The sequence below is a fragment of the Lepisosteus oculatus genome, chromosome 10, assembly GCF_040954835.1.
Source record: "Lepisosteus oculatus isolate fLepOcu1 chromosome 10, fLepOcu1.hap2, whole genome shotgun sequence".
In the NCBI taxonomy this organism is placed as follows: domain Eukaryota; kingdom Metazoa; phylum Chordata; class Actinopteri; order Semionotiformes; family Lepisosteidae; genus Lepisosteus; species Lepisosteus oculatus.
The window spans coordinates 22,365,069-22,380,875 of record NC_090705.1 but is presented as its reverse complement, the minus strand read 5'-3'; the positions used below and the strand labels follow the sequence as shown (position 1 = coordinate 22,380,875).

Genomic DNA, 15,807 nt, shown 5'->3' with positions numbered 1-15,807 from the left:
ATATGTGAACATAAACATATGTAAACATATGTACGTACACATTGGATGTGCTCTTTGTATGAACATGTAAATACGTAATAAATCTGTTTAACTTTATTTCTAAATAGCTTCTAATAGCTGATGTGTGGTGAGCATTCTGGCACACTATGGCTGTCGTTGCATCATCCAGGTGGGGCTGCACATTGGTGGTGGTGGAGGGGAGTTCCCATTACCTGTAAAGTGCTTTGAGTGGAGTGTCCAGAAAAGAGCTATATAAGTGTAAGCAATTATTATTATTATTATTATTATTATTATTATTATTATTAAATATTTTGTGATTTCTGATTTGTGTAAACATTAATGCAAATGAGCTTATTTTACTATTTTTTGTTAGATATCACTTTATACCTGTCATAAACCGTTTGGGAATAAAAAATATATTCAATCTTGTTGCAGCTAATATTCAACGGGCTCTTGATGGATCGACTAGCTCGGCGATTAGCAGGAGTGCCTGTATCGACGCAATCTATTGCGACAGGTTTGGCTTTCGGTGTAGAGAATTGTGGGAAGATGGCGACAGTCGTGGGTTCTTTGGAAGAGCAGGCGCTGAAGAGGAAAGAGAGACTAAAGGCGATTAGGAATAAGCAATTTCAGGTAAGACTTCAAGCAGAGACAAAACGAGTGAAAGAGAATTGGTCGGTTGATTATTTGGGTCCGTCCATGGCTGGAGACCTGCTGATCTGGACAAATCCTAAAGATACACAAGACTCATCCACCGCCAGCTAGCTTTTCCACTACAACGTGTGCCGTTAATTCAGTTTGCGCTGCTCACAGTACCGACCCTTTTAGATACTAGGCCACTCATTCATAGTATTGTAAGTAATCTGAGCATTGATCTAACTAGAACGTGTTTTAAATGAGCAGTCACTAAATATGTTTGGGCAATAATAATATGTTTGCTAGAACTAGCTCGACATGAAAGCGTTTAAGAACGACGAGTTTAACATTCAATAAGCTTGTTCGTGGTCTGAATTGTCTTCTAACGATTATTGTACCGATATAATTTGCTTTTTGCGGAGTTGGTACTGTATTAGTAAGAGATTGCCACAGGAATGCGAGGTCCAGTTCAGAGGGCAGATAAAGAACGTCATAGCTCAGCAGGTCTTACATTATTTTACAATGTAAAATAAGACATTATTTTACTTACAGTCTGCAATTTCACTCACGGGATCAATAAAGTATCTATATATTTTAGATTGCGTCGAGGATACTTCTTACACCACTATAGCTAGCTGCTGCTTGTCTGTTAATCATTGACTCAAGGCTTTCAGCTAGAGTCGAGCTGACTGCATATTTCGCTTCACTGAAAGATGAATGACATGCAAGAGAGAGTAAAGAGGAACACTTCGTGAAGCAGTCTGGAACAAGTTCTGGTAGAAAACTAATGAAGAAAGCATTTTATCCCAGGTATCCCCATTTCAGATTCCATCAGGTGGCTTTTAGGAATCAACATTCACTCAGTCAAAACCTTCCCAAGCAAGTCAGCAACAGAAAAAAAAACTCAAGTAGATAGAGAACATGATAATCCAGATTAAAAATTGTAGTTGCACTGAGAACAAAAGTTGTGAAATTTCCAGTTTAGTGCAAAGCCAGGGGTGTATTAATCTGCATAAAAAGCAGTAGTGGTTAATGCCGATTCAATTCTTTTTGGCACAAGCTTCCCACTTCAGTTTTTTTATATGCATGACTTCTAATTTGTACCTTGTGCTGTCTGTCTTGTAACAATGTGCATCTTATGAAGAAAATTTTGCTGCCAGTTTTCTCACTTTCTTTGTTTAATTTGTAGCTCTAAGCATTTTTGTGGGACTTTGGACAAGAATTTCAATATCTCAAAACTATGCTGGTGTATACAGTTTTGTGAAAAAGTATTTATTTTTTTAAGCGTTTTTGCCACTTCATATGATCAGAGATTTATAGGGGTTTTAGTGATGTAAAAAGGGAGTCTAAGTGAACTAATATTGCCAACATAATATCACCAACATATGATGCCTGTATCATTTATTTAGTACCATCTAACATCCAGTGCCCCTGTGAGAAAGAGTTAATTAGGCTCTTAGGCTCAGTACCTGGTTCTGCCACTTAGAGCTGCAATAACTGCAACCAAACACTTCCTGTAAGTAGTAATCAGTCTCTCTTATTGCTGTGTATGGAATGCAGTTTGTTTTGTTTTTTTGTCAGACATAACCCCTTTTCACGGATCTGTTCATAGACTGTTCCTCCAGAAAACTTGAGGGTCATCCTGGTGCTTTTTGGCAAATTTAAAATGAGTATCAATGCAATTGGCAAGCAATGGTTTCGCCTGTGCCATGCTCCCATGAAACTGTTCTTACCCAGTGCTCTTCTGATGATTGAATCATGAACACTGACTTTAGCCAAGGTTACGGTGGCTTGTAGATCCCTGGATGTTGTCCTGGGGTTCTTTGTGACCTCCTGGGCTATTTTACTCTGTGCTCTTGGAGTGATTTTGGCCAGATGGAAACTCTTGGGAATATTCGCTATTGACCTAAATCTTCTGTATTTCGGGACCATGCTTCTGGCTGGTTCGGTGGAGCCACAGAGTTTTACAAAAGGTTTTGCAGTGTTTTCCAGACTGATAAGCATGAATGATTTTTTCAGGAAAATCTTTTGAGCGGGGCGGGATGTGCCTCCAGGTTTTGTGTGGTGAGAACTTGACTGTGAAGATTAGAGGCAAAGATTGTGAGATTTCTGTAGAGCTATAGAGATAAATCAACCCTGATTGTGTAATACAATATTTATCATATATCCAGGTAAATATATTTTAATGCTTTTCAAGCTTACCTTGTACGAACAGTTCTTACAGACTGGATTCAAGGTGCAGTATTTCTAATGCGGGTGGCCTAGAGAGGTGTAACCTATGTCAGAAGTAGGTGGGCACTCTGGATGAAGTTAAAGTGCTGAAGCACACATGGCTATGTTAGCCCACTCTAGGTCTTTCCATTACACAGCAGGTTGCTTAGATGTCACCTGAGATCAGTTTGCTTGCGCAGGTTTTTCAGTGGAAGTGCACAGAGGAAACCCGGGCAATGCTGTGTTTGGAATAACCCCGCCCCTGACACTCCTGGGACAGACTCCCTACACACGTGTGAATGCGTAATAAAATGTCTCCAACAGCTGTTCTTCTGACTGTGTCTGTTGGGCAATCAAGGAAAAAGAACCTTGTGCAGAGATTCCTGTTTAATAAGCTCCAAGATCTGTAGATTAGAAAACGTTGGCATTTTCGCTTGTGCCAGAAGATTGGTAATGAGCCAGCTGCCTTCCTTTGTGAACTCGAGGTTAATGCCACAGATGCTTGTGTGAGCATGCTTATGTGCACAGTTTGGGTTTATTGTTATTTTGGCTTCTGTTCACTGAAGCTGAGGGTTTTCCGCTCTGCGAGCATTGCCCTGACTTTTAGGAACACCAGAGGCTTTTGCATTGTTATATCAAAACGAGGGAACAGCTTAGTTTTTCCAGGAAAAGCCGAGGAAGCTAGCATCCCAGCCCATTTATCAATTTCCCGCTGAGAATTTTTAAGGGGCAGCAGTACTAAACTGCCCAGTAGAAAGCTTCTGAAGATTAGGTTTAGCTTTTATTGTCCCATTTTTACCACCTGAAGAAAAGTAAAGTGTTTTTCTATTAATCCAACCTCTGACTCCAAGTAATGTTTGCCCCGTGAGTTGGTGTGTGCAGAGAAAGTGTTCCTTTCCTGTTTCCAGCACCACGTTGGTGATAAAGAACTCATCAGACCAGTTGAAAACATACTCTGTCAAAATAACATGGAGCCGTGTTAAACGGGTGATTCTCAACAATTCATTAAGATTCACGATAAAAATGGAAAACATTTAAAAAAAAAAGAAGCTCTAGAATAAGAAATTCGATTTTTTATGAGATAAAAACCATCTCAAGAGCTCTTTGGATTCCCATAATGCACCACTTTAAGGGGGACAGAACATTAAAAAGCGGGCGAGTTGGCCATCCTGGACCTCTATAGAAAGTGTTATGGCTCAGTGGTAACATGTCAGAGCTGAGCGTCACCACTGGGGCTTTTGCTTCTGCTAGTTAAAAACTTGTTTCTACTTTTTATGGCCAATACATGCTACTTGTTTTTGGCTGCAAGAACTGGAATAAAAGAAATACAGGATGCACAAGACTTACAGGTTAGATGTGTTCCAGAATGCAGCACAAGTTGGGGGTGGTCTTTCCGTGTGGGTTGTGAACAGTCCTGGGGCTGTACTTATCAACTGTGTGCACTTACACATTTCCTTTTAATCTGTGTGTGACATTCAAATGCAATGTATGAGATTTAGCAGCATGGGAGTGTTTGTGTGGGACTGTTTGTAGACTTCTGCACCCTCTGGACAAATGACTGTTCATTCCTGCTGCTGGGTGGTTGCAGCCCGCCCAGGGTTGTAATAAATGTCCTCCAGGCACAGGAGTGAATATCTGTGTTGTAGAACATACCACCTTTTCATTGTGATAGAATGATGGAACTGCAAGAAACCATTGGGTTTTGACTTATTCTCGATAAACATGCTGCCACTCTATAGTAAAAATCAGTAGCAGAAAAATGCTGAAGCAGGATGTGAATATATAAATAGCATCACAGTGTAATTCTTTTTCACACATTGCTAACAATGGTGATTTCACACTTCTTTCTCTGTGCCCTTTGGGAAAGTAACAGTAGGCTTTAGCATTGTTCACAGCATGCTTTTTCTGCAAGTGTTGAGTCCTCTTACTGATGGAAAAGTCATGGGTTTTGCGTGATGGCTAGTCCATCTCTGGATGGCTTCCTTCTCTGTATTTACTATTCTGAGTAGGGATCGTGGAATATCAGAAAGAGCTCTTCTGTTGATTCTCGGGTACTGGGACACCCCTAAAACAACAGGCGGCCAAACTCAATCACTACTTTCAATTTGCTGTTAGGGAATTTGAAGGCTGGCTGTGTCCAGTCAGTAATCATTTGCAGCAAATGACCTCTTCTGAATTGTTCCAGCAAAAAAGCCCAGCTGTATATGTGAGAGCAAATGTACATTGCTCTGGATATGTCAGCCAGATATATGGGTAATCTGAGGTTACTAGGCTGAAATGCTGCTGTCCATTTTTGAGACACTGCTCAGCTCTCACCATAGCATGTAAATTGATTTGATTATTTCTATTGTTTGGTGGGTGGCATGGAGGTGCTGGGTCCCTAGGGTCTGTTGTGGATCTGAGGTGCTATCTGTGTGCAGTTTGTATGTTCTCCCCACATTTTCATAGTTTTCCTCTAGGTGCTCTGGTTTTCTCTCCAAGTCCAAAGAGATACTGGAAGGTTAATTGTTTTCTTGGGAAAACTGGCCAATGGTGTGAGTTGTGAGTCTCTTGTGTCTGAGTGTTCTCTGCAGTGGACTGGTGTCCCATCCAGGGTGTACCCTGCCCTCTCCCCGTTGCTTGCTGGTATAGGCTTCAGCTCCCTCATGACCCTGAACTGGATAAAGCCGTTAGACGTTGGACGAATGGATGGATATTGTTAGGTTAGCCCTAAACAAAAGCTGCAGAGGCGTTCCATATGGACATATGTTACTGCTCAGCAGCACAGGGGTGCAGTATCCCCTGGGAGGATTCTCTTACCTGCCGTCTCCATGGCGGTGCAGGGGCCATGTTTCCATAACAACCATTTCAGGGATCACTTTGCCTTGCCTGCGAGGAAGCTCACACACGCCGGCACGGCTCTGCCTGTGCTGCACTGGGCCAGCCCTTTCCGAATAGGAGTCTGTTGTAATGATATGAATAGATATGTCTTACTTCTCGATAAAGGTCTAAGCGGACTTTTGCCTATTAAGTGGCGGTTGTTTGCATAGAGATAATCTCTGATCTTAACTGTTGCCTGCCCATCCAGTTTTGATCTTTGCAAAGGAAGATTGACCCACTCTCTCTGTCACAAAGCTTGACTTTTCTGTAAAGAGTTAATCAGTATAGTCTTGCGTTGTTTTCTTGACTCGGTATCTGACTTTTCACTGACCACATGAATGTCAAAAACGGTGCTTGCACCTGTCCTTCTAAATACAGCCGTCACCACTGTTGAAATCATCAGCTGATGGCAAAATACCAGCATTGTTCTGCTGTGTAGCTGTTGGTCAGGGTATTAAAAAGGAGGGGTCCCAGTGTTGTATTCACACCCTGTAGAGTACCCAGCAGCGAAACTGTGCAGATCTGTCTGGGGAGATGGCGTTCTCCCAGGGAGAGCAGTATTGCCTGTCCTGCTGGGCAGGTTTGATAAGCCCACGCTAATGCAATGTCATTTATCTGAAAGGGGAGAGAACCCGAGGATGGGGAGCCGGAGAGCAAGAGAGCGCTGGAGGAGGCAGAAGAGGAGAAGCACAGGTGAGCTGCTTCCCTGGGGGGCTGTATTTAAAAGGGTGTTTCACACAATGAAGTAATAATGCACTCTGCTTAGAACCAGTGTAGTTTTTGTTTGCAGCCTGTAGCATGTGGAGAATCGGTACAGTGAAGTATTGAGCTAATTAAGCTATTTGGCTGAAAACACAAGGATGGGACAAGAGAGGTGTAACTGAGCCAGTAAGTCCACTCTCTGCTGCAGGCAGAGCTCAGGCCCACACTGGTTAACTGTCCTGTAAGCTGCGGTTCAGTGTAATCAGTTTAAGCAGACAGTGCCACACAGACCAGTTCGTTTCTGTAAACAAGGGACTGTGTCCAGCTTGAACACAGGATAGGTTGAAAAGAGAAAAAGTCAATCAACACATCTAGCATATTTTGCATTTCATGGCTAATTTATCAAAGGGTCTCATCCAGGTGTTTCATGACAGAAGCCAGGGTATCGTATTGGCTTCAGCAACATGGCTGCTTAGCTTGTTCCATACTCCCACCACCCTTTGTGTAAAGACATGTCTGAGTTTTAAAGGCACTGTCATATAATCTCTATTTGTATCCTCTGGTTTCCACTGCTTAGCTACTTACTCTTGAAGTTGTCTGAAGCAGTGAGGCATCCATAAAGGCTTTGATAGTTATTACAGTTATGTGATTATGAACTGTGGGGAAATTGTTTATTTTCATTATGCTGCTAATTTAGCAGCGTAACTCAATCAAGAGAGGAAAAGCACCTGTCAGAAGGTTTCTAGCTTTATGGCTGATCTAGTGCATGGCTCATGGACAGATTCAGTGTGTCTTTGCTGTAAACTGACTAGAAGTATATTCCCCTTCTTGGTTTTATTATGACACCTTCACAATCAATCATGTCATCTATGATTGCTTTGTTTCAACGTGTGGGAGGTTACAGCTGTGACTCATACATACTTCCTGTACTTCGTACTTGATTTTATGGAGGCTAGCAGACACAGAGCAGAGTCACTAATTCCAACACCCTGCTAATACTTCATGCCGCAGTCTCCTGCTCTGTAGCGAGCTAAGAAAAGACTGTTGGGAGCAAATATTTTGACTTAAATGTCTGTCTGTGTGCAGAATTTGCAGACATTGAACAGCTTCTCATTAGCGTGCCAGAGGTTTGTCATTGCTCACTATGGTGGGTGATGGCGATATTATATGAGGGATGACAAGGAGATGGGGGGATGTGGTTTTGAGGTGTGGGGTCAGCCAGTGTGTGGCGATGACCCAGTGAGCCAGGGGGAGTGGTAGTGATGGCAGGCTAGGCTGACACCGAGAGGAGCTGTTCCCAGCGAGGGGTATGAGCAGAGAGAGTGCAGACCTGCTCCACCGTCCTGTCTGCTCCCCAGAGGGCTGTGGCATCGTCCCTGTCCTGCCTAAACGCTCTTCAAAACACTGATCAGTCTCTGGCTTGAGCTTTTCGTGCTGAGAGGTGTAATGGTAGGTGTCCATGCTCACTCCAGGATAAGGAAGCTACTGGAGGATTTTTCACTTCTTCTGATCTGCGCATCATGTCGGAGGAACCAACATGAGCAGCAGAAAAGGTTTCAGTAAGACCTGCAGAGGAACTTGGAGGCCAACAAGGATTTCTCAAGCTGTTGTCTACTCTGCCGCAGGCTCCTTTTCTGAAAATTGTAAAGCTCCAATGCCAGCCTGTAGATCCATACCTAGCAAGAGGCCATTAGATGATATGAGAAAAGCTTTCTTTACAAAAAATTGGAAAAATGGAGCTTACAGGATTAGAGCACTAGGTTCTAATTAATTTCTGAGTCTGCCCTTTATTCAGAACTAAGATACGTGCTCACTCGTTATTGACTTGCTGATCAAGGTATTTTCCCCTGATGTAAACAGTGCTAAGCTGCTTTGGAACATGAGGAGAAAAGAAACTGGATCAATGCCAATAATTAAAATTTTACAAAAACTGAAAAAGTCAAATGGATCACTCGTCCATTTTAAAGGCTCCTAAATGCACCTTGTAGCAGAAACTTTGAGCACGGCAGAGTGCAGTAACTTAATTCATTTCCTCAGAGGCGCTATGCAGAGTGTCACTGTTAGCACTGAGTTTCAGGTCCCTCTGTTGTGTGGTAGAGGAGAGCTGGTTAAGGCTGAAAAGGTTAAGCAGGAATGGCAGGGAGGGAAGGAGGGAGGACCGGAACTCATTTTCTGTGAGATAAGCTGGAGGGAAATGAAGTAGTGACAGATGCACCACCTCCCACTCTCACACCAAGCCTCTTGTCAGTATCCAGACCAAGAGCAGCGGTCTCGGGGCCTCACTGTGTGTGTTTGCTTCAGAAACATCAGCTGAGCAGCCTGCATTTCAAGAGCATCTATTTTTGTGCCCAGCAGGAGGAGCATTAATCTGAGAATGAACTCGGCACCTCTCAGGCTTGGAGGCCAGGCAAGAACTGCGTTTGGACTGCACAAATTCAAGGCCCATGCATCTGTCAGAATTGAACCACATAGTGCAGTGCAGTTCTTTGGACACTGATGTCCCACCATGTTGTGCTGAAGCTTTTAAATTATTTCTAAAATGGCTCCTAATTATATTGCAACAAATTTAGAAAGTTAGTATCAGGAAATGGCAAACACATCTTATTTGAAGTAAGTGCAGGGCATTTTATTGAACAGACATAAGTAAATCCATTATGCCGTATGCTGTTAATATTTGTCATTATCAGGATGGCTCAATGGGGTCTGCTGTGGCACAGGTTGGGTAGAACCAAGAGTGGTCAAAGTTTAAACCAGTACAATCTGTACATCTGCAGCACATGCTTTGCATCAGGTTGCAGGTCCTTTCTTGTGGGATTGTGTCCCTTTCCTAATATAAACCCTTGGCAATCATATTCCTGTTCAGTGGTTTTGAACTCTACATGACACACTCAAGTGTTCAATAATGCTCAAATCTGCAGCGTCCACAGCATAACTGGTCCATTTTAATCTTGAAGAGAGCCTTTGGTACACGAGCAGTTTGAAGACGGGTTGTGCTGTTGGAATTCTGTCCTATCAGGATGATGTTGCAGGAACGGTAGCAGGTGAGGTGCCAAGACTTGAGCCAAACCGTGCCACGCCACCAGAGTGCCATGAGGCCCTTGAAGTGCAGCTCTTCAACCACTAGAGACTCTGGACACTTAACCACCCCATCAGTCACAATAAGGCAACGTGACTCGTAGTCTTCCAGATCGTGGCTTGAGTGTGTTCGAATCATCTTGTCAGGAAAGAAATTGCAGACTTTGAACACCCCCGCACAACTGTGCGCTGACCTAATGCAGCCTCTGTCATAGTGATGGCTTCAGGGAGCTGTCCTGTTGATAATTGGGGCACATCGGTGATCCTCTGGTTTCTCATTTTCACCATGTTTGATATTTAACAGATGAAATCATCTGATAACCTGTGTCCAGTCATCTCTTTCACTAATGAAGTGATTAGGTGCTTATGGAAAACATCATTTGATTGTACTTTGGTCAGTCAGGAATGATCAATTAATACCCAAAAGCGACATAATTCAGTTTTTCTAAAAAACACATGATTTTAGAGTTTCTTATCATACATGATTAGAGTGGTATGTTTCTCATGGTGCTCAATATAAAATCATCATTCAAAATTAAAAAAGGGCCATATTGAATGTGCAATATCCGTGACATAGTTACAATGGAATATTTGAGACATGTAATATTTAATTTTAACTTTATATTTAAACACCCCTGCACACTGTCCATGAAAAGCAGTGTGACGGAGCAGAGCTCATATTAACAGACCCATTCTGTCTTCTTGTCCTGTGCAGGTCCACTGTTCTGAGTGCTTCTGGGAGATGTCCTCCCTTGTTAACCCCATTCTGCTGTTTGCTTCAGTCTGGGCTGGGAGCCTTTCACACTTCCAGTTTATTTAACCCCTCCCTTCCTGGGCTGAGCCAGCACAGGCTCTTCCCACACTGGTGAGGTCTCACAGGGCCACACAGAACTGACTAAATTCGCCTGGATTGGTGTGTCACGATTGCCCTGTCCAGTGTTTTTACACCTGTGGTTTCTGTTTTCCATATGACATTGGACAGAAGAGGAAGGAGATATGAAAATAAAAACCACCAAAACAGGCCAGATGGGCTGAATGGCCTCTTCTCATTTGTAACCTTTCTTATGTAATAAAAACAAGAAATAGGAAAGATGAGATTGTTTGTCAAAATATTTATTTCCTGTTCTAGGATGGACTCAGGATATTACAATAATCATTACTGGGAAAGCTTTGAGAGCTGGTTTTCATTTTCTTACAAGGCTAAATGTCTTACTCCATATGCTGTTTCATCTCCCATTCCTCAGTCTGAAGCCCCCTCACTGTCCGCTGTAGTGATGTGTATGAATTCGGCAATAGCAGATTAGCAAAGTGCATTTCAAGAGGGTTCTGGAGTTCTGTTCTCAAATTTCAGCTCCATCCCTCTGTAAATATATATTTTTTCAAATCCTAACTTTACAGTGTACTTTCAAAATACGTTTGTCAAAAATTCAAGTAAGACTTGTTTGTAGTAAGGCTCTTTGACGTCTGAACATGTAATAAAGGGAGATTTAAGTTTAGAGGAGATTGAAAAGTTTGGAATCTTAATTTCTTTTTCACTGTAGTTCTGTTTGCACTGATCCTCTGGAAATTTACGTTGCTGAGGATTGAAATTTGCTTATGAGCTGAGATACGACATGAGTGGAATGAGATGAGGGAGAGGAGTCATTCACTTAAAAAAAAACATTTATCTCTCTTGATACAGCTTTTAAAGGTTATAATTTGAGAGAGGCCCAGTGTGTCAGTGAGTTGATCCTCCCCAGCAGGGTTCTGGGATGAACAGTCTTAGCTCAGTGCATCAGTCTGTTCATTCTCACAGACTAGGGGAAGAGGCTGCAAGTTCTACCACCTCCCGGAACTGGCTTTCAGTACCACTGGATTCCTCAGCTGTGCTTCTTTAAAAATGCCAGTTTGGCTAGTTGCACAACCTGCCCACATCGCTTTGCATACTTTCTCCATCCCTGAAACTGGTTCGCTTTTCACTCTCTGGCTTGGCGCTTTGGCACGACACTGCTGAACAGGCTCCGGCCCAGATCTCTGGTGAGGCTGCTGAGGAATTCAATAACACTATCAGCACTAATGTAATTCAAAGACATTTAGCACCAAGGTGCTCAATAACACTGCTGCCCTGGTATGTAGCTCAAGAGCCTGATGGTGATGAGAATACATGTTCCAGATGCAGTGTGTTTACATGAAGATTAGTGCTGTTTGAAGAAAGTGGAATAGGAGCAGAGGCAAGGTATTAAAATCAGGACAGCTGTTTCCACTCTGCTGTTCCGCACATTGTCTGCCTGATTTGTGAATTTGACAATGGTGGGAGTGTTCAGCAGCACAGTGGGATGCAGTGTAGTCCATGAAGGACTAAATAATAAATCCATTTAAATGGCTTTAAATAGGAGGAACGTTCCTTTCCAAAAAGGCAGTACGTTGGGATTGTTAAAGAATCGGTTATCTGCTTTGATTTCAAGTTTCAAGCAAAGCTCTGGCTGGTCAAAAGGAGTCGTTCTTCAATTTTATTTTTATACCGTTCTTGTTTGTGCCTGTGACATTCCTCATTGTACTGTGGCACTTCTCAACCCTGCTGACAGTGTTCTAGGTGACATAGCGTCATTTTAGCTGTTGTAAGTCTTGGTGTAGTAGCAACCTGTGATGTGGCTGTGTTACAGAGAGCTGAAGCTGAGGAACTACACCCCAGAGGACGAGGAGCTGCGACAGAGACAGGTGCCCAAGGCCAAGCCAGCCTCAGGTGAGGAGACGCAGGAAAATAGCATAGGACTGGCAGGCAAGAAACGCAATGGGATACGTTAGTAACACAGATGACAGGACACCAATGAAGATATCCGTGGCCACATGAGGAATGGTGACAGTCAAGTTGCACAGAGCTAATAATGAGGACATAGCTAACAATGAGTGCAGCACACAGCCAGGGGATAATCCTAAAATCTTTCCTGTGTTTCAGTGGAGGAGAAGGTGAAGGAGCAGCTGGAGGCAGCCAATCCTGAACCAGTGATTGAGGAAGTGGTGAGTGTGGAACAGACTGAAACACCAGCAGTAGATATGTAATGGAACCGGTAGACTTTAACAAGTGAGGAGGAGCCATTCAGACCTTCGGTCTGCATTGGTTTAGAAGCTAGTTGATATGAGGATCTCCTCTAGCTGTTTCTCAAAAGAAGCCATGACACTAGTGTCGCCTTAGATCTTGTGCTTCAGGGCTGCAGTGTTTCTGTGTTTTATTCCATTCTGAGTTTTTAGTCATTCAGTTCACCTCATTTTGTACGAAATTCAGAATACCTGCAAGCAGGTGTTGGACTTGAGATCCTGATTTTGGAGACCATTGTTTTAACAATATAAATGTGTGAACATCAGTTAGACTTAATTGAACTAGAATGTCTTTCTGACTTGTAATATTTCCTTTTATTTGCCTTAGGATTTGGCTAACCTAGCTCCCAGGAAGCCTGACTGGTATGGGCTACTTTTTTTCATTTTCTGGCTTGTTTTCTCACTTTGCTCCACATAGCTTTCTCAAATTTCAACAGATTGTGTCATGTCTCATATTTTCTGTGTTAAAGGGACCTTAAAAGGGATGTGGCCAAGAAACTGGAGAAGCTGGAGAAGAGGACACAGAGAGCCATCGCAGAGCTCATCAGTGAGTGCAGCATGGAATTGGTGTATATTGGCATGTTGTAAGGCTGGAAGCCAGGGAGCTGAAACTGTATAGATCTAAGCGAAGCAGTGCTGAAAAGGTGTCAAAGCAAATTTAATGTGAGCATTTGTCTTCCATTTAGTTTTATATGTATTGTATTAGCAGTTGATATACTTGCTCATTATACTTTAATGTGGTGGTTATGTCACACATTAGTAGTATAGTATAACTGCTTGAGTAAGTACTGATGCTAACAATGGCTTTGGCGTATTGCTTGATTGCTGGGGTGTCAGGATGCCTGCGGTTTTGGACGTTTGACACTCTCTCTCCGCAGGGGAGCGGCTGAAGGGCAGCGAGGAGCAGCTGGCCGCAGCAGTGGGCGCCGTCAGGGAGGGCGAGGGCGATTCGGACTGACGGCGCCGTGCGAGGCTCCGACCGGGGCTGGCGGCGGCTCCACCAGACGTGCCCTCCTGCCGTGCGTCACCCAGGCCGTGTCCAACGACCGCAGCCTCAGTGCGGCCCTGTCCTAGCAGACGACAGGCAGAATAACGTTTTGCTGCCAGGCCAGGTTGCTTTTAATGCAGTGCAGACTGTTGACGAGCTGGATCTCTGTCCTGGTGCCCCCAGCTCTGTGGGAAAGACAGCCGGGGCCCGCAGCAGCAGCTGTCAGGACACTGACACCACCGCCTGCTGCTCACCCAGAGGGTGTCACGTCTGTACAGTTTCACAGAAAGCAGCATGACAGGACAGATCCTTTCCTTTGTGTTTTTCTTTAGAATTGGTTTTTGTTTTGTTGAGAATTTTGGCCTGTCTCTTTGTTCTGGCCAGAAGATGCCTGTAATCAAGGTGTCTGGCATGGCTTCTGTTTTTCAAATGAAGTCATGACGAGTTCGGGTGTCTGTATAGTGTTTAAGATACTATTCTTTGTGTACAGATCCATCTTAAGAATCGCTCAGGACAGGGAAAGATTGATACCATGAACTCTGAGGCAGGGTGAAGCCAGAATGTCTTTGTTCCTTCAAGACTGTTAGTGACATTTTGTACATGTATTGAATTTCAGCTCTGTAAATTGTGGTTTAGAAGCTTGGTAAAATAAAAGTTTCTGATTTTCCTATTCTGCATTTGTCATACTGTTCCTAGTATGAATGTAAGAATTTTTCTTGTTTAAATCCAGTGACTGCATTTGTTTTCTGATGTTAGATCTTAATAAAGTTGATGCTGGTCACACTTTATCAAGCTTTTTAAAACCATGCTGTACATCAGTCAGCACCTGCTCTGGCTTGCCGTCATGTAACCCCCTGGTTTTGTATACAGTATCTATGTATCCAGTTTCCTGGTGGTTTCTGGTTGCTGATGTCTGGCACATACAGCAGGGCCTAACCACAGTGTCCTACACACTGACGTTAGTGAGCCTCTTCCAATGAAATGAAAAGAAATTGCAAAGACAGTTGTTTAGGAGTTATTTTTTACCATATGTAGTTAACCGAATTTGTTTTGTAATGAAAGTAAAATAAAAATAATTTGACTTGAGTTTTGATTGTGTTACTTCCTTATTTAAAGCGACCTAACCAGTTATGCCTTTAATACTGTACGTTTAACGTGATCTCATTGAACAAATACTGCAACCACTATGAGCACAAATTAGTTTTCTTAACGACCTGTAAAGCTTTGGTACACTTAACCTTATTGACACTATTCACATCCTGGTTACCTGTCAAGCCCTGTTATGTTAATTTTCACTCTTGTGACAGATTTGCATTTAGGATTAAATCACTATTTTTGTGAGACTTGATTGGGCAAAGGTAATGGCAACCTGTTTAATTTAAACCCTGTGAAAATCAAAAATAGAAAACACAGAACAGCTGGCCGGGCCTACTTATCAGGAGAAGAGTGCCTTCGTACCATCAATATCTTGGACAAATCTCAGCTGGACTCAACTTTAGGTCAGAAGACCCCTCTAGTGATGAATTAAGGTTTTGTAAAGGACGCTAATGGCATCAGCAAATGTGATGTACAAAGTGCTAATCATTTTGTTTAACAGACCAAATTATGGGAGGTCAAAACGTGATGACATGGTTGGAGTGTCTAGCTACTTCCGGTCTCCGCGTTGCAGAGATCGATGGCAAACCTGACTACATGGTGTTGCATTGTTCAAGTCCTTGGACCTCCCTCGCCTCTCTTCTGTGGTCTCACCCTGACATGACACAATTCCAACGGGGCAACACAGGTCTTCATCCTGTTGGTTTTAGCAAATCAAATACCCCAGACTTCAGCCCCACTGAACATTTGTGGGATGAGCTTGATGAAGTTGGACAATATATCATCTAAGACTTCGAGGCCAGCGAACAGATACTTGAATGGGATGGAATCTTACAAGACAGCATCTGAAACCTGGCTGGTGCAAAGCATCCATCATAGATGTACAATTTGTATTTCGTCCAAAACTGGCTTTTTTATGTACCATATGTACACGCAAATATTAATCAGCAAATGGAATTTACTTCATTTAATATTCATGTCTATTCAATGTGCTACAACAAGATTTTTTGCAAGGTGAAAACTTTGTATGTTGTAGGTATGTGATCAGTTTCTTTTGATCCACACTAGATTGAGTGCATCTTAACATACAGTACTGCATTTCTGTTTGGTCAGCATAATTTGTATGTTGGCCTGTAGCTCATAAAACCTGAAATGTCGATGTGTTA

General features: G+C 42.8%; 1 protein-coding gene across 1 annotated transcript; it reads left to right on the top strand.

Annotated features, from left to right (window-relative positions):
• Nucleotides 1-524: 524 nt before the first annotated feature.
• On the top strand, nucleotides 525-14,632 carry ccdc12 (coiled-coil domain containing 12). Its single transcript, XM_006635709.3, has 7 exons — nucleotides 525-633; nucleotides 6,329-6,399; nucleotides 12,126-12,205; nucleotides 12,419-12,480; nucleotides 12,887-12,921; nucleotides 13,029-13,105; nucleotides 13,437-14,632. Exons 1-7 carry the CDS (start codon nucleotides 550-552, stop codon nucleotides 13,514-13,516), a joined length of 489 nt encoding a protein of 162 aa, XP_006635772.1. The 5' UTR covers nucleotides 525-549; the 3' UTR covers nucleotides 13,517-14,632.
• Nucleotides 14,633-15,807: the final 1,175 nt, after the last annotated feature.

Bases quoted from the DNA above. Each gene is read 5' to 3' on its own strand.
- ccdc12 (XM_006635709.3), top strand. From the start codon at position 550: ATGGCGACAGTCGTGGGTTCTTTGGAAGAGCAGGCGCTGAAGAGGAAA. The intron at 634-6,328 runs GTAAGACTTCAA...TTTATCTGAAAG, and splicing joins TTAGGAATAAGCAATTTCAG to GGGAGAGAACCCGAGGATGG. The intron at 12,206-12,418 runs GTGAGGAGACGC...CCTGTGTTTCAG, and splicing joins CAAGGCCAAGCCAGCCTCAG to TGGAGGAGAAGGTGAAGGAG.